The 17,516-nt window shown below is 54.2% G+C and overlaps 1 protein-coding gene across 1 annotated transcript in view; it reads left to right on the top strand.

Moving 5' to 3' along the window:
- The window catches only part of MYH9 (myosin heavy chain 9), an 85,951-nt gene that overhangs the window by 55,262 nt on the left and 13,173 nt on the right, over positions 1 to 17,516 (top strand). Inside the window, 16 exon segments of the mRNA NM_001192762.2 lie at positions 684 to 779; positions 1,544 to 1,662; positions 2,446 to 2,598; positions 3,769 to 3,942; positions 4,627 to 4,800; positions 6,620 to 6,734; positions 9,055 to 9,248; positions 9,576 to 9,697; positions 10,707 to 10,776; positions 12,549 to 12,709; positions 13,561 to 13,669; positions 14,680 to 14,811; positions 15,268 to 15,474; positions 16,029 to 16,166; positions 16,877 to 17,000; positions 17,254 to 17,425. Coding sequence (NP_001179691.2) covers positions 684 to 779; positions 1,544 to 1,662; positions 2,446 to 2,598; positions 3,769 to 3,942; positions 4,627 to 4,800; positions 6,620 to 6,734; positions 9,055 to 9,248; positions 9,576 to 9,697; positions 10,707 to 10,776; positions 12,549 to 12,709; positions 13,561 to 13,669; positions 14,680 to 14,811; positions 15,268 to 15,474; positions 16,029 to 16,166; positions 16,877 to 17,000; positions 17,254 to 17,425 — 2,260 coding nt within the window.

Raw genomic sequence — 17,516 nt, 5'->3', positions numbered from 1 at the left:
ACTGGCCATTAGGAAGTCCATAGAGACCAGAGGAAGGCTGAGTGGTGGGAGGTGGGCCCCCAGATTTGAGGTTCAGGGTTATTTCTTCTTGGTCATATCTCCCGGGGACATATGAGGACAAAGAACAGGTCCCTAACTTCCCAGGGCCTGGGTCTACTGCTCCTGTCCTTGCCATTTGCTGGAAGTGGAATATTCCGGCTTTGTCCTAGCCGAGTGTGGAAGGGGCTGGGGCTTCTGCACTGGTGACACCCAGAGTGACAGTGGTGTGGCAAGGTGTCCTTGCCTGTGTCTTCCTGTTTCTCTAGAGGGTGGTGAGGGGGCCTTGATGCTGTATTTTAGGAAGATTAGGGGCTGGGGTGTGTGTACCCTGTTCTCCAGCATTAGAGTCAGGGTCACTTTTGCTCTCCCACCAATAGCATGTACATGGACAGGCCTGACTGTGTTCCAATAAAACTTTATTTTTAAAAACAGACAGTGGGCCCTAGGTAGAGGCACGTCTGAACTTAGAAGCATTAACAGAGCTTGTATCTAAGCACAAGGCTGCCCCAGCGGAGGTCAACCAGAGGCCCTGGAGATGTGCTTTAGGCCAAGGCCTGGTGCCCCACATGGTTTATCTTACCCGAGGGCCTCTGAGGGGGGTGACACCCCACCTGGTTCTGAGCTGCCTTTCATTGCACCCCAAGGCTTGCTGCGAGTCATCTCGGGGGTCCTCCAGCTCGGCAACATCGTCTTCAAGAAGGAGCGTAACAGCGACCAGGCCTCCATGCCCGACAACACAGGTAATCCCATGGGCCCCTCACCTGATTATGTGGGTAGGGGCCTGGGTTAGATGGGTCAGGAGAAGGAGTCTTGGAGAGATCTTAGACACTCTTCTTTTTTACTGCATGTGTGTGGCTGCCTGTCACGCCGTATTTTGGTAAAACATTCGTGAACATGACCCTGCTGCTCCTTCACGGAGTAAGTGTCAGAATGAGCTAGAAAACCCATGATCTGTGGCCCCGGATTTCTCTCATTTATGCTGAGACCAGACCAGTTGTCTCTGTTTGTAAAACAGTCATTTCTGCTGTCGTTCAACTTGCCTGTGGACTTGGGAGGACATGAAACACTGTCCTCACCCTCGCTCTTTGGCCATTGCTAGTCCTCAGGTCATGGCAAGTGACCCTACTTTAAGTTAGCCTTAACATGTGCTCCGGAGGGGCTTTCGATAGAATTTAATGGGTGGGCGTGTGAGTTGTCCTGTTCTGTCCCTGTGTCTAGGGCGGTGCTGTTTGTGTTCAGGACCCTCCTTCACACTCAGGACGTGGCCAAGGGTGTGCAGAGGTCCCGCTGTGGGGCCCTGAGTTGGGAGCCATGCCCGCTGGCCTGTCTGAGGGGAGAGCCGACTGTTCTGTGCCCTGTGGAGGAAGGGCTGAGCCCGGGTTGATTGTCCTGGTAACGGTGACTCAGTTACCATACCTTTCTCAGGCTGAGCAGAGGGACTTGTTCTCTTGGGTTTAATTAAAACCTTTTATCCCTTCCTTCCTTACTCTTTGAAAAATATTAGCTGCCCAGAAAGTATCCCACCTCTTGGGTATCAACGTGACCGATTTCACCCGAGGAATCCTCACCCCGCGCATCAAGGTGGGACGGGATTATGTCCAGAAGGCGCAGACGAAGGAGCAGGTGAGCCCTCTGGCTGGGGGGTTGGGCCACCTCCTTGGCGAGGACTGTTGCAGTGGCCGCGTTGAGGCCTGCCCTGGGGTGTCCCCTGTGTTAGCACTGTCACCTCTCTGAGTCCTCACGGCACCTTGGAGAGCAGGTGGTGTCACCCCACTGAGAGCAGGAGGAAGCTGGGCCCAAGGTCCAGGCTGCAGGAGTCACTGACTCATGGCTGGTCTTGGCTTCTGGTTAATCTGGTCTCCATACCCCTAGCTGTGTTACTTGAAGCACATCTCAGATGTCATTTCTTCTGTAGCTACTTCAGTTCATATCCATTTATTTTTAAAAAGTCTTTGCAAAGGTCTAAGTTCATTCTGGGGCTTTCCAGGTGGCACTAGTGGTAAAGAGCCTGCCTGCCAATGCAGGAGACCCAGGTTTGATCCCTGAGTGGAAGATCCCCTAGAGGAGGACGTGGCAACCCGCTCCGGTATTCTTGCTTGGAGAATCCCATGCACAGAGGAGCCTGGGAGGCCATAGTCCATAGGGTTGCAAAGAGTCAGACATGACTGAAGCAACTTAGCGTGCACACACACAAGTTCACTTGGCATGTAATGTTGAAAGTTTGGGCTCTTGCAACTTTCTTCATTATAAATAACACTGCAGTGAACGTATCTGTGCTTGAAGGTTTTTTCTCATCTTTGAGGCTGTTTTTCTGGGGGTGGGCCCTGCAGGTGACATTGTTGGGGTAAAAGGAATGAGACACTCCCTGTGTCTGACCCTTCCCCGCCGCCCCGGGTATCCCTGCAGGCTGACTTTGCCATCGAGGCCTTGGCCAAGGCCACCTACGAGCGCATGTTCCGCTGGCTCGTCCTGCGCATCAACAAGGCTCTGGACAAGACCAAGAGGCAGGGTGCCTCATTCATTGGGATCCTGGACATCGCTGGCTTCGAGATCTTTGATGTGAGCTTCTCCCTTGAGACCCCTCTCACCTCCTGAGCCTCTGGGGCTGCCTTCTCCTTGGGCTGGGGTCCTCTCTCACCTGGTCCCACAGCGATTTGAACTGGCCACCTCCTTGCTTGTGTGGAGACAGGAGACAGTAGTTGGGTATATTTAAAGCTTAAACAAAGTGCCCTTTCCCAAACAGAAATGCTGGCGAGAATGGTACCATCTAGACGGTGTCCTAGGAGGCCTCACAGGCAGGGGCTTTCTGTTTGTTTATTGTTTATGTTTTCTCAAATATTTATTTTGAGTGTTGTGACATGACTTTGTCCCTGCCCATAAAGACTTTGAGGTCAGGTAGCAAAAACTTGTAATTGCAGGAGCTCAGAGATTCTTCAGCCTAGCCTAGGGTCCATGGCTGTTTTCAGAGGAGCTGCGAACTTGCATGGGGAGAGAATTACCTCTTTATTTTCACTAACCTCTCAGTATATTCAGCAGAGTACGCAAACCACAGCTGCATTAGCAGTGCTTGTGTTCTGTCTTAGTAGAAATCAGGGATTTTCACATCATAGCAGTCGTTGGATGTTGTATTGTTTCGGTTCCCAGGTGGCGCTAGTGGTAAAGAACCGGCCTGCCAACGCAGGAGACATAAGAGATGCGTGTTCAATCCCTGGATAGGGAACATCCCCTGGAGAAGGGACTGGCAACCCACTCCAGTATTCTTGCCTGGAGAATCCTACGGACAGAGGAGCCTGGTGGGCTACAGTCCATGGGGTCACAAAGAGTCGGACACGACTGAGCGACTTGGCATACACGCATACTGTTTGCATTCACCTCTACTTCAAATTCTAGGTGTTACGAAGCCAACGGCTTGGACTTGTGCTTGTTAATTAAGAAGCACTATAGATTTCTATGTTACCACGTTTGATAATTACATTTCCAGATAACTTCTTTCTCTTTTGATCAATTTTATGCATTTGAAAACATCATCTTGATACAGGGGCTCCACCAGACTGCTGGCGGGATCCATGGGCCCCAGCAGTGCAGCCCCTGCTGCGGGTGTGATGAGGGAAGGCCCACGGGGGTGGCACAGTGGGGCCCCAGGAGATTCTGCCTAAGTACCCCTCCGGTCCTTCCTGGGGGCTCGCCGTCAACAACAGGGATCTCTCTGACCCCATCTCCCTCTTGCAGCTGAACTCCTTCGAGCAGCTCTGCATCAACTACACCAACGAGAAGCTGCAGCAGCTCTTCAACCACACGATGTTCATCCTGGAGCAGGAGGAGTACCAGCGCGAGGGCATCGAGTGGAACTTCATCGACTTCGGCCTCGACTTGCAGCCTTGCATCGACCTCATCGAGAAGCCGGTAAGAGCCTCGAGGCTGCGCCTCGCCCCATCTGTTGCTCCACCCCTCTGGGGACGGAACCATCAGTGATCCTAATACCGAATGGTTTACTTTGATGATGAGTTTTTTGTTTAAATCAGTTTTGTTTTCCAACAAACAAGTTCGTGTTTGGTTCCCAGGCCTGTCAGCCAGTCCCACAGTGCCCGAGTCTGCTCTCTTATAAACTCAGAGTTTGAAAGGCTTTGGGGCTCCGGGGCGCTTCCTCTTCCTCAGGAGCCTTATCCTCAATGTCCCCGCTCACCACATAGTTGTGTGGACACACTGTGTGTCGAGTGGGGTCCCAGAGGGACTCGAGGGGCCAGGACCCCTGTTGAGGGGCAGCCTCTGGACGTGGGTCAGGGGTCTGCATGGCCCATCAAGCCACCACATGATTTCCAGTGTTCTCATGGGAGAATCTTGCGATGGATCATCGGATTAAGGTGTGTTGGACATAGCCTAGACCTCAGAAATTTCTTTTTCAGCTAGAACTTGTAATTGGAGTGCTTTCAGTCATGCTCCTTATTTTTTTCTTGTGTGAGGAAAGCACTGCCCACCTTCTGGTGAGATTCTTGAGTTTCTGAAAACCAGGCTGTGACTTCTTTACGAGGGTGAGAGTCGGTGGGTTTCCAGGTCAAGCTGACCTGCGCGATGCTATGCTCCCTCCAGGCAGGCCCTCCTGGCATCCTGGCCCTGCTGGACGAGGAGTGCTGGTTCCCCAAAGCCACGGACAAGAGTTTCGTGGAGAAGGTGATGCAGGAGCAGGGCACCCACCCCAAGTTCCAGAAGCCCAAGCAGCTGAAGGACAAGGCAGATTTCTGCATCATCCACTACGCTGGCAAGGTGAGGCGTGCACACCCTGGTGTCATGCGATGTTATTATTAAGCGTGTTTTCAGGGTGTAGATGTGCTGTTTGTGCTAAAGTCATGGACTTTGCAGTCTGAATTAGGGCTCCGCTCCTATGTGACTTTGGGCCAGTTACTTCACCTCTCTGAGGCTTAGTTGCCTCATCTGGAAAATGTGGGTGACCACCACTGTACTGGGGAATGTGTATTAACGGAGCTCACAAAGCCCAGTGCTGGGCAGTCAGTGCTCTTGGGCAGGGCCTCTCAGCCTCCACACTGCCCACCTCAGTGGCCAGATCAGTCTTTATTGTCAGGGACCCTCCTGCACGTTGTAGGATATTTAGCAGCAGACCTGGCTTCTCCCCACCAGAGGTCAGTAGCACCCTCCCTACCTGCGACAACCAGAAATGTCTCCAGACATCCTGGAACATCTGCTGGGTGGGATTGAGGGGTAACATTGTCCCCAGGGTGAGAGTCATGCCTGTAGGTGTTGTTGGCTTTGTTATTGCCAAGACCACCGGCCAGGAAGTAGCAGAGCTGTCTTCATACCAGCTGTCAGACGTCCTCCAGTGGGCTTGATCCCAGGGCTTGGACCTGAACAGGTGTGTCCTGAGTCTGCAGAGGTCCAAGCTTAGACTATAAGCTGGTTCTTCTCAGGAAGTTGTGTCACCTGCACAGAATGTCTAACACTTGGACGTGTGATGAGCTGGTCGGTCCTCAGCCTTCCTGTCAGTGAGGATCGGCGATGAGTGAGGATCGGCGATGAGAAACTTGCTGTCACAGTGGTGCTCCCAAGCCACCCCTGGTCCTCCCCCACCCTTCTGCACGTGGCCCTGCGCTGTTCGGCCTCCCCTGCTTAGCTCCTTTGTCTCCTAAGGCTGTTGAAGCCACTCTTGATTTTAAACTACGTGTTAAGGAGATCTCTTTTTTCTAGTTACCTGAGGCCATGCCCCTTCCGAAAGCCCACGTTCTCCCGCCACCTTTGTTAGAAACGCAGGCAGGCTTCTGTTGCACTGTTGTAGGTGATGCCAAACTTGGGCACGCCTGAAAGCCCAGGAAGGGCTGAATGGTGAAACTGGCATCGCCGTCCGGCCTGCACTGCAGCAGCTCAAAGGACAAGGATTCTGGCCGTGCCCAGGGGGACACATGCCAAGACACCCAACTCTAGGGTTTGTCCTCTCCCAGGAGGTCATTCTGCCTCTAGGGAGAAAGACGCCACCATCTTGCACCTCATCATTGGCAGCCTTGCGTGTGGGAAAACCTGCAGAAAGGGGCCAGGAGGGGACCACAGGCTGAGTTACGCTGTGTTGGTTAGGAAGCAGGCTGTGGTGGCCAGTCGCTCTGTTTGTATTGTTACAATATATGATGTTTTATTACTCTTGTTATTGAGAACATATTTTAAAAACGGTAAGAGAATGTATGCTCTGAGAAAACCTGAATATCCTGAAAAAAACAAAACAAAACAAAAATTACTTTACCTGTTGCTAAAAGGAATTATTAGGATTTTCCCCCCTAATGTTCATATTACCGTGAACATTTTTAAAAACAGAATATTCTACTATGTAGCTGCAACATAGTTTTCTTGGCCTGTTCCCTGCAGCCAGACGTCGGTGCTGTTTAAATATTTTGCCTTCACGTAACTCTGCAGAGAACGTCTCATGGACGCTTCTCATTATTTCCTTCTTGGGGATGAAAATACCAGGTTGAGGGTCTTCGCTGTTTTTGATGTTTCCACCCATGGGGTCAGCCTGCTGCCATAGAGCCTGCGTGCGCCAGTGTGCCCTGAGCAGCCTGTGACTCAAGGTCTGATCTTGCAGGTGGATTACAAAGCCGATGAGTGGCTGATGAAGAACATGGACCCACTGAATGACAACATCGCCACACTGCTGCACCAGTCCTCTGACAAGTTTGTCTCGGAGCTATGGAAGGATGGTACGCCCTTGGCCCTCACCCTGCCTCCCCGTGCCCACAGCTAGGCCCCTTCCCTTCCTGGCCCTGGCTGAGTGCAGGGCTCAAGCCAGAGGGTTTGTGCCCACTTAGCTCCCAGGAGCGTGGGCTCCTCCAGCCCTGAGGGTCACCCTGTCCCTGAATCCTGGTGTCCTTGAGCCCCAAGCATCCTTGAACATGGCACACGGCCACTTCCTCTGGGGCAGAGGCTCTAGGCCCTGAGGCCACAGACCTTTCCCTTGTAGGGGGCCGTGCGGTGGCCCAGCACTCGGCCACCTGGGTTCTGTCCAACTCCTTACTGCCTTCTTGCATCTCCTTGGTAGCCAGTACCTCCCGAAGCCATATTTTTCCTTGTTTCTGCCAGTTTCTCCTTCCCTCTGCCTGGGTTTTGCTTTAACCTCTCTGTTGCAGAGATGCAGAGCACCCAGAGAGCCTATTTCTATCAGCGCTTTCCTATCCTCCACCTAGAACCAGGTGACTGGCCGCCTGGCGCGGCGCCAATGTGTGCTGCACCCTGGGCTGCGTGACTGGTGCTTCTGCTGAGCCTGCCTGCTCTGCCTGGCTGCTCCTGCCTGCCTGTGCTCCTTCCCTGGTCTCTGCCCTAGGCTTGTGCGCAGGCTCCAGTCCCCTCCCCATCACAGGCCTCCAGTAGAAAGCCAGGCCCATCTGGGCGGTGATTTGATATTGACAGCTTCATGTTATAGATCTTAAAAGGAGAAAAAAAAATTGTTTCACAGTCCAACGTCCCCTTCAGAACTCCCCTCATGAAGGCGGCATCTCACTGCTTGGATGGCTGCTGTGTCTCAGCACAAGGTGCTGTGTGTGTGTGCGTGTGTGCGTGCGTGTGTGTTATGGCTGCTGTGTCCCAGCACAGGGTGCTGTGTGTGCGTGCGTGCGTGCGTGCATGCGTGTGTGTGTGATGGCTGCTGTGTCCCAGCACAGGGTGCTGTGTGCATTGCTCTGTGTGTGTGTGCGTGTGTGGGCACTGCCATGTGTGTGCGCGTGCGCGCGTGTGGGCCCAGACACTTCAGTGCTGACAAGGGCACCTGTGTGTCTATGCAGCAGTTACCTCTCCTCCTGGGCAGGGTCTTTTGGGGCCAGGACACCCTCACATGAAATGACCAGTTGTTTTGGGGGTGTGTTCAACCTTCTCCTGGGCAACCTGAGTGACTTTCACAAGCCACCCAGTCCCAGGACACCTTTGGTGGCCAGAGGGGCCCTGTGGGGGCTGCAAGAGGTACAGTTGCCTCCTGTTTTAACTGAGGGGTTCATTGGGTCTATCCTCATTCCTGGCTTCCCTCTTGAGCAGCTGTCTTTTCTGTTGCTTTCAAATAAATAACAGAGATCTGGCTACAAAGGAACAAGAACCTGACTTTGTCATAGAATTCTTAACTTTTGCATCTAGCAATGAAAGTCTTCAAATTTAATACTTGCTCTGGTGTAAGCCTGACCTCAGATGGCTGGCCACTTAGGTTGGGCTTGTTCACCATTTGGTTTTTGCCTGGGAGGAGGCAGTTCATTTCATTGTTCTGGGCAGGAGCCACTGTGATGAGGGCTGCTTGCTTAGAGGGTTGGTCTAGATGAGAAAGACCCGTGATCTTGGAGACCAAGCGAGACCTGAGAGGGAGAAGGATCCTCGGCCTTTGGGGTAGCCGTGGGCAGCAGTGGTTCTCTGGAACTCTCTGCCCTGGCACCGTGCATGTTGCTCTAGGCCCCTGATATAGAGAGCTCTGCATGGGGGGATTGCTGACAGAGAGAGGGTGTGCCAGACTCCTGCAGGCAGTGGCCAAGTAGCTTTAGAGCTCCTGCCTCCTGACCTAGCCCAGTGCTCTCAGGTAACGGTCAGTGTGAGTTCAGGATACTGGTCCGCTTTTTTCAAATGACTGAATGGACTATCGGGTTCCTGTCAGTCAAGTCTGAACACCTCCTCAGAGCCAGGCTAGTGGACCAGCTCTGCTCACTCCTCCAGAATGCATCATCAGCTCTTGTGTCTCTGGGTTAGGAGCATCCCAGGGTGGCTGAGATAAGTGACAACGTAGAGTCAGCCTTCACGAATGTGCTTCCCCACTTTGCGGCTCTGCAATCTTTCCAAACCCTTTCCTCCTCCCTCCTCTCTGCTCACAAGGTCACCTTTGCTCTCAGCCTTTGGAGATGACCTTAGCCTGCTTTGTAAGCTCCAAGTAGAAATGGTCTGCCATTCTGTAGTCTCCTCTTTTTCTAATCAGATTGGCCTGTCTGTCTGTCCTGCCCCTCTGCCCTGGCCTGGACTGCCGGGTACTCACGTGCTCTTGCCTGCTCTCTCCAGTGGACCGCATCATTGGCCTGGACCAGGTGGCTGGCATGTCGGAGACGGCAATGCCTGGGGCCTTCAAGACGCGCAAAGGCATGTTCCGCACGGTGGGGCAGCTGTACAAGGAGCAGCTGGCCAAACTCATGGCCACGCTGAGGAACACCAACCCCAACTTCGTCCGCTGCATCATCCCCAACCACGAGAAGAAGGTGCGGCTGCTTGGTAGTGTGCAGCGGGCCGCCCAGCCCTTGTCTGTCTCCCTGAGCAGAAATCCCTCGCCTGTGGCACACAGAGCCCTTGGTTCAGTCACCCTGCGGGGTGGCTCGGGCAGTCTTAGGGTACAGCCTGCCCGTAGAGCCTGCGTTTCTGCCTCTCAGACCTGGACCATGTAACTGAACTGTCACTACTATGTGTGGGCGGGCAGTGACTGCTCCTTCCTGGGGGGGCGTTTGTCCTGTTGCGTTCAGAGGGGCCCGTCCTCTCTCCATCAGTCCCTGGGCATACAGAAAGAGCACGTGCATGGATTTCTTTCCTAGGCCGGCAAGCTGGACCCCCATCTGGTGCTGGATCAGCTGCGTTGCAACGGGGTTCTCGAAGGCATCCGGATCTGCCGTCAGGGCTTCCCCAACCGTGTGGTCTTCCAGGAGTTCCGGCAGAGGTGAGTGGAGAGCCTTTAGTGGGGGAGTCATCTCCTCATCCACACTGAGCTGGGGTCCTCTGTGCCATGCTCCACGTGAGGAAGGACTTCCTGTTTTGTCTCTAAAATGAAAGTCATCACGTTGGCTTCCACTCCCAGTCACTGTGGGGGCCAGGTGCTGTTTGCTATAATTAGATGAGCTCTGAAAAGACATTAAAGGAGGATCAGCTGGAGCCTCGAGTATGAAAAAAATCGATGGAATTGGATGTCTGCTGTGTGTGCGGAGCGGGGACAGTCGTGACACGGGCCTATTTGCCTAATGACGTGTTTAGCCCTGGTTGCTGTCTGTCACAGCCCTCTGGTTAATTTCTTGGACTACCCCGTTGATTAGCGGTTCTCTGCAGCATCTCAGCAGAGACGGGCCTGGCCGTGTTTACCAACTGTGGTCTGTTACATAGACAGAGATTGTTAGCAAAATGTTCTGCAGCAAAAGGTTTTCTCTTTGTACTCAATATATGCCATTTATTTCTTTTTTTTTCTTTTTGGTAACAAATAGGGAGGACGTGTTTAGAAGTGGGAAATGGTGGCTTTAGACATATCATGACTTGGTTTTTTTTCTGATAATGCCTGAACTCCACATATCTTTCTAACATGAGGTCATGAGGCATTTTCTGATTTGTATCAGATGATATTTGTGAAACTAGACATTTAATTTAAAAAACTTCTGGGGCTAAAGACGCAGGTGCTGGTTAGCAGTTAGTAAGCCCACTTCAGAGCTCACCCATAAGTGAATGAAAAGTCTGACACAAGTTTCCATTCGCTTTCTGGAGAACGCCAGGCCTTCCTCGTGCTGTTCAGCCTCAGGAAAGAGCAGGATATAATTCACTGAGTGTCCCCTTTCCCTCAGACACTGTGTGGAAAGAATCCTGCACCTGCCCCACTGTAGGGACGGCCCTCGTCTCATGGAGATCCCAGGCCACATAGAATCCGAGCAAGGGGTGTACTGACCTGCCGCCCTTTTCCTCCTCAGATACGAGATCCTGACTCCAAATTCCATTCCTAAGGGCTTCATGGACGGAAAGCAGGCGTGTGTGCTCATGGTGAGCGGGCTCTTCTGGTGGGTGACGCGTGGCTGGTGTGCACACCCGAGTGGCCAGCGCCCGTGTGCCTGGTCAGGGCCCTTTGGATCTGTTGACGCCTGTGCTCTCTTGTTCCTCCATTGAGCCTGTTCTGGTTCTGCCAGGCGCACTGAGCATCAGGTGGTCAGGATGGTGTGTGGGAGTGGGGAGGGGAGGAGAAGGCCAGGTCTCAGATGGCAAGGCTGTGGTGTGAGGCAGAGACCCTTCCTTCTGGGCATATTTGGTTCTTTATTGCTCCCGTCTCCTCTAATCTTCACAGGGGGCAGCTCACCACCATGGCCCCACGACTAGCCCAAAGCTAGCAGAATCTGAGTTTCTGGCCCTTTTCTCTCTTCCCCACCACTGGCCAGTGTTCGACCAGCAGTGGGCACTGGATTGTGCTTAGTGAATGAAGGCCTCGAGATGACTCAGTGGCCAAGGTGGGGCTCTACCCACTTGGTCATTTTTCTGCTTTGCAGACAGGCATCTGGCTGGGTCTCATGTGTCCACGGTCAGCAGCCAGCGCCCCCTGCTTTCTTTACTTTGCATCTTTGCCAAACAGTCAACAGAGGATGGGCTGGGGTGGGCATCGGGGAGGAGAGAGAAAAGGGAAGAAAAATTCAATACCACCTTTGTTCAGAGCAGCCCTGTAAGGGGCAGGGAGGTGGAGCCTAGAGAGGGAGGGAGGAGACACGGGTCTGTGCTCTGCGATGCTTGTCACCCGGGGGAAGGGAGGTGTGAAGGACAGAGGTGCCCTCCCAGATTGTGTTTGGGCCACTGTTTCTCCGGAGACTCAGCTGCTGGTCTGTGAGGGATGTCCCCCTTTTAGACATAAGCAGGTCTCCTCCGTCCAGCTCTGTAGGGAAGACAGTTGGCCAGGCTCGTCATGACGGGAGGTGGGGCACCCAGTGATGGCTCTGCCCTCCCTGGCCTGCCCTTCTCCTGGGGCCTCTTCCAGACCTGCAGGGCCTTTCGTTGGGCATCAAGAGCCCGAGATTCCTCTTACCCTATTCAAGGCTCTGCCTTTTGGAGTTTGTTCTGAATCCCCTCTCTCCCAGGCAGACAGATGGACAGACAGACTGTTACCAGTGGGCTTAATAAGAGAGCCTTGTTACTGTACCGAAACAGCCCTGTGATGGTAACGACACATTGCCTAAAGCTCGTTCAGCAATGGTCCCATGTGTGACCCCATGCTCAGCGCCTTGTGTGCCTTCTCTGGTTTCATTCCCACAGCTCTGCTAGGAAGGAAGTGCTATTTATTTGCTTTGTTAACTTATCTTTTAATTAAAGAAACCATTATTTCCATTTTACAGCTGCGGAAACGTGGGCGCACAGAGGTTAAGGCCTGGGGTCACCTAGTTAGTATTTGATCCTGGTCTGAGCTGGAGTTGGTGCTGGGCTTGGACAAAGCAATGATGCTTGACCCTCTGCTCAGAGGGTGACCTGACTGGGTGCTTATAGAACAGGCCTGTAGTGAGGGGGTGGGGCAGAGAAGAAAGGAGACCTACAGGGTCCCTTCAGGGCTGAGATCCTGTGTTTCTCTGCAAGTCTGACTCCTTAACTGTCCCTTGCTGGCCCCCACCTTCCCCATACCAGCGTTTCCCCAGCTCCACTTTCCTTTCACTAGGAGAAGGCTGCCCACAGAGCAACAGGGCCGGCCCCGGCTCCAGGCCCCTTCCCTGGCCTTGGCCTTGCTCCAGGGCGCTGTGGTGGCTGGGGTGCCCCGTGCTCAGCAGCTGGCTCTCCTCCTTTAGATCAAAGCCCTGGAACTCGACAGCAATCTGTACCGCATTGGGCAGAGCAAAGTCTTCTTCCGGGCTGGCGTGCTGGCTCACCTGGAGGAGGAGCGGGACCTGAAGATCACGGATGTCATCATCGGCTTCCAGGCCTGCTGCAGGGGCTACCTGGCCAGGAAGTGAGTCCCAGGACGCTCACACCTTGCTCGGGACCCCCAGCTCTCCTGTAGCAGAGGGTACTAAGGAAGCAGGGCCTGGGCACCCTCATGGCAGGAGGTGTCCCTGGGGAGACCCACATAGCTTTCCTTGCCCCCTGCTTCCTGGATTTCTGCCTGAGGTTTAAAGTGAGCAGGAGGAAAGGGTGACTGTGTTCAGATTTTCCCTCCAAGAAAACCCCTGCCTCCCACTGTTCCTCCCTGTGTCCCTCCTGTAGGGGTGACACCCAGAGCCGGCTGTCCCCAGAGGACCCTGAGCTCCGGGGAGGAGGTGCCCTTGAGTTCCGGCAGCTCCTGTGGGGTCAGGAGCTGACTTATGCAGGATAGTGGGCGGGGCAGCTTCACATTTGCCCCTTGACTCCTCTGTGTCTGGGCTCTGGGGCATCTGTTCCAGCCTGAGCTCTGAGCGTTGTGGAGAGAGCATGAGTGTGGGTGTTTGGATAGATGGACGTTTGCAGGACATCATCTGCTGACATTCTCTCCCCAAACAAAAGCCCCAAGATTGGGGGTGACACGAGGGTGGGGAGCTGCAGTCGACAGGTGGCCTTAATGACCAGTGGTTACACTTGACTCTGTAGCGACCTCACTTACCCTTTAGTGAAGGAAGGTGGTTGTGACCTCGTCCTGGTCACCTCTGCGAGGTCACCTGTAGGACTCAACGCCAAGCCTGCCTCCTTCCCCCCACATCTATTTTGAAGTGCTCCCAGCAGGGGTCGGTCCCTCCAGAAAAGCCCCCAGGAGCGAGGTTAGGACTGTGGGCAGGGAGGTTGGCCGGCCCCCGCCTGGAGGCGCTGACCATGACCCTCGCCCCACAGGGCCTTCGCCAAGCGGCAGCAGCAGCTGACGGCCATGAAGGTCCTGCAGAGGAACTGTGCCGCCTACCTCAAACTGCGAAACTGGCAGTGGTGGCGGCTCTTCACCAAGGTGGGTCTGGAGGGGCTCCGCGTGGCACAGGGACGAGCCGGCCTCACGCTGGCCTCCTGCGGGGCTCAGGCCCCGGGGCTGGCACTTTGCCCTCGTGTCCCCGGGCCCAGCACTTGAGCGGGGGATGGTCCTGCCCTGTGGGGTCTTGAGGGGCGTGAGCTGGGGTGTGTGTCCAGCGTGGATTGCCGAGGTGCTGCGGGGCTGGGCTGGGGCGGCTCCAGGGGCAGCTCCTGGGATGTCCAGGCCCTGCCTGCCCACCACGGCCCCGTGAGGTGACAGTGCTGCCCACTCAGGAAACCGTGGTCTGTACCCGGTGGCTAGGTCCTCCCCAGCCTATACAAAAAAATTCTCTTGTATTTAAAGTTGGTCAAGCTACTTTTGTTTATGGTACATAATTTGTGGTAACTGCAAAATACCATACCAACAAAAAGGATAAACAAGAAAGTAAAAATTCACCTATAATCCCTTCAACCTTGAGCCAACATCAATATTGAATAGATGTTTCAATATTTATTCCATTTTTTTTTAAACACTCCCATTAAATCTCTGCTGTGTAAACCATACATCTTCTTACATAGCTGAGCTTTTTGACTTGTGTAAATATTTTTTTTTTTGGGTTTTCCATTTAAAATTTTTTCATAAGCATAATTTTTTAAAAGTCAGCATACTGTTCCCTAGAGATGTTTTATAATTTATCTGGCTACTTTTCCGGCGGTGGATCTTTATCTCTTTGCTAAATTCTCACTGTTGTAAACAATGCTGTCCTGAAAATCTTCATGCACATACAGGGCTAGTTTCCCCGAACTGTAATTAGTGGGTCAGAGGCCTATGGCGCACAGCACCAAATTGATTTCCTGAAAAGCTGTACCCGGGCATACCTGCTCTGCCCAGGGTCCTGCCTGCCCCTTGTTCTCGTGCCCTTGCGCTTCCCCAAGTGAGGAGAAAGCCCCCAAATCTCAGCCTGGACGGGGCTCTTTCTCTGAGCTTGTCTCCTCTACCTCCTCTCCTAGGTCAAGCCGTTGCTGCAGGTGAGCCGGCAGGAGGAGGAGATGATGGCCAAGGAGGAGGAGCTGGTGAAGGTGCGGGAGAAGCAGCTGGCTGCTGAGAACAGGCTCTCAGAGATGGAGACCCTCCAGTCCCAGGTGGGTGTCTGCAGACTCTGCCCGCGTAGTGCTGCCTCCTGCTGGCCACCAGGGCTCCTGCTTAGCTGCTTCAGTTGTGTCTGACTCTCTACAACCCTACGGACTACAGCGTGCCAGGCTCCTCTGTCCATGGGATTCTCTAAAGAAGAATACTGGAGTGGGTTGCCATGCTCTGCTCCAGGGGATCTTCCCAACCCAGGGATCGAACCCGGGTTTCCTGCATTGCAGGCAGATTCTTTAAAACTGAACCACCAGGGAAGCCCCAGTAGACAAAGCATAAACTTGGCATTGAAGGGAAATTGGGGGGTAATTTCCTCGATGCAGGATGTGATGTTTATACATGCCTGGCAGCTTAAGCATCCTGAGATGGAGCCTTTGCTGGGGACCAGCTCTCCCATGGGGACAGGCAGCCCACAAGCAGCCGTCAGAGTTCACATTTCTCCCGTGTTCCCGCAGCTCCTGGCTGAGAAGCTGCAGCTCCAGGAGCAGCTCCAGGCGGAAACGGAACTGTGTGCCGAGGCTGAGGAGCTCCGTGCCCGTCTGACAGCCAAGAAGCAGGAGCTGGAAGAGATCTGCCATGACCTGGAGGCCAGGGTGGAGGAGGAGGAAGAGCGATGCCAACACCTGCAGGCCGAGAAGAAGAAGATGCAGCAGAACATCCAGGTGCCTGCAGGAGGGGCCGGGCCGGACCCGGAGGGGCGTGGGGGACAGGGTGGGCGGGGAGCGGGGACGTCCCAAGTGCTATGGGAGGACAGGCTCTGTCCTGGGAGCAGCCTTGGGGAGTGTTCTCTTTGAGGCAGGTTTTTTTTTTTTTTTTTTTTTCCGTTTGTTTGTTTGCTATGCTCTGTGGCTTGTGGGGTCTTAGTTCCCCGACCAGGGATTGAACCCTGGCACTTGGCAGCGAGCGCTCAGAGTTCTAACCACTGGACTACCAGGGAATTCCTTGGCTTAATTTTTCTGACACGTGTCAGGTGTTCATGAGCACTGTCCCGCCAAGCATTGAATCTGATTTAATTCCCCTCTTCTGTGATCACTCCAGCTGGTCTGAGAAGCTGAGGGTGGACACTCGCTAGAGGTGGCCCCTCAGAACACATGACCCTGTGTTGGAATCGGGACCTGGGGTTCTCATCCCCGCACCCCAGTTTTAAATACGTGACCCCACACGTGGGTGCTGGACCCCATCCTATCTGCTCACGGTTGCCCTGGCTTCACGGCAGGAGCTGGAGGAGCAGCTGGAGGAGGAGGAGAGTGCCCGGCAGAAGCTTCAGCTGGAGAAGGTGACCACCGAGGCCAAGCTGAAGAAGCTGGAGGAGGACCAGATCATCATGGAGGACCAGAACTGCAAGCTAGCTAAGGTGAGGCCGGTGGCTGGGCCCCTGTCAGCGTCTTCCTGGCCACAGATGATAGCTGGGCATCACTTTAGAGGAGTGGGAGAGACCCCGTCAGGATGCTGACCTTCATCTCCGGAGGAGATGGGGGTGGCAGGCTTCACAGGGCAGGACGGCTGTCCAGAACCCTGTGACGTGGGGAGTAAGCGGGCTGTGTGGTCGCTGTTGTGGAATTAGGACTCCAGTGGTGGCCACACAAGCAGGTCTCCTGGGGCCTATGGCATCCAGCCACTGCCCTCCAGACATGGGACATGGCAGCTGCTCCCTGTGAAGACTGGTATTTTATGTAAGATTTGAAGACAAAGTGAGAAGAGCAGGGGCACTTTAGGGAATGAGAAGGGCGAGGTCACAGGCGTCGAGAAGGTAACGCCCTCCTGCCCCAGTTCCCTCACTGGCACCGTCACCTGGGAGGTGTTTTTGCCTGCGCAGAAAGGGGTAATGCAGGAAGGGCTTGGGCACCCCGCTTATGGGCCCAAGGAGGCTTACCCCGCTGTTTCAGAGGAGCTGGTGGCTTAAAAATGACCCCTTTGGTTTGGGAAATCCTAATGCACTTGGCCAGGTGTTTCAGGCCCTGCCCCTCCATTCAGACCTCAGTGCCTGGGTGGGTTGTGCTTGAGGAGACCCAGTGCCTTCTGCACTCAACTAACTTTAAGCCCTGACCCATCCTCGCACCCCAGGAGAAGAAGCTGCTGGAAGACAGAATAGCCGAGTTCACCACCAACCTCATGGAAGAGGAGGAGAAATCGAAGAGCCTCGCCAAACTCAAGAACAAGCATGAGGCGATGATCACCGACCTGGAGGGTAAGTAGTGGGACGCAGGGACTGTTGGACTTGGGGTTTCCGGGGCACCCACCACTCGAGGACCAGCATGGACCTTGCTGCCAGGAGCTGGGGTGGCAAGCAGGTCTCCCGGGGCCTGTGGCATCCAGCCACTACCCTCCAGACGTGGGACATGGCAGCTGCTCCCTGTGAAGCCTGGTATTTTATATAAGATTTGAAGACAAAGAGAAGCCACTGAAGACTCTGTTGGCCTCTCTCCACTCTTCCTTCTCAGAACGCCTGCGAAGAGAGGAGAAGCAGCGCCAGGAGCTGGAAAAGACCCGCCGGAAGCTGGAAGGAGACTCCACCGACCTCAATGACCAGATCGCTGAGCTGCAGGCTCAGATCGCCGAGCTCAAGATGCAGCTGGCCAAGAAGGAGGAGGAGCTCCAGGCAGCCCTGGCCAGGTGAGGGTCAGAGTATCAGGCTGGATGGCCAGTGCCTGTGTTCTCAGCAGGCTTCCTGCTGTGGTTCTTGGTGCATCAGTGAACTGTGGGC

The sequence above is a fragment of the Bos taurus genome, chromosome 5 (genome assembly GCF_002263795.3).
Source record: "Bos taurus isolate L1 Dominette 01449 registration number 42190680 breed Hereford chromosome 5, ARS-UCD2.0, whole genome shotgun sequence".
Lineage (NCBI taxonomy): Eukaryota > Metazoa > Chordata > Mammalia > Artiodactyla > Bovidae > Bos > Bos taurus.
The sequence above is the reverse complement of the archived record's forward strand: the minus strand, read 5'-3'. Positions and strand labels throughout refer to the sequence as shown.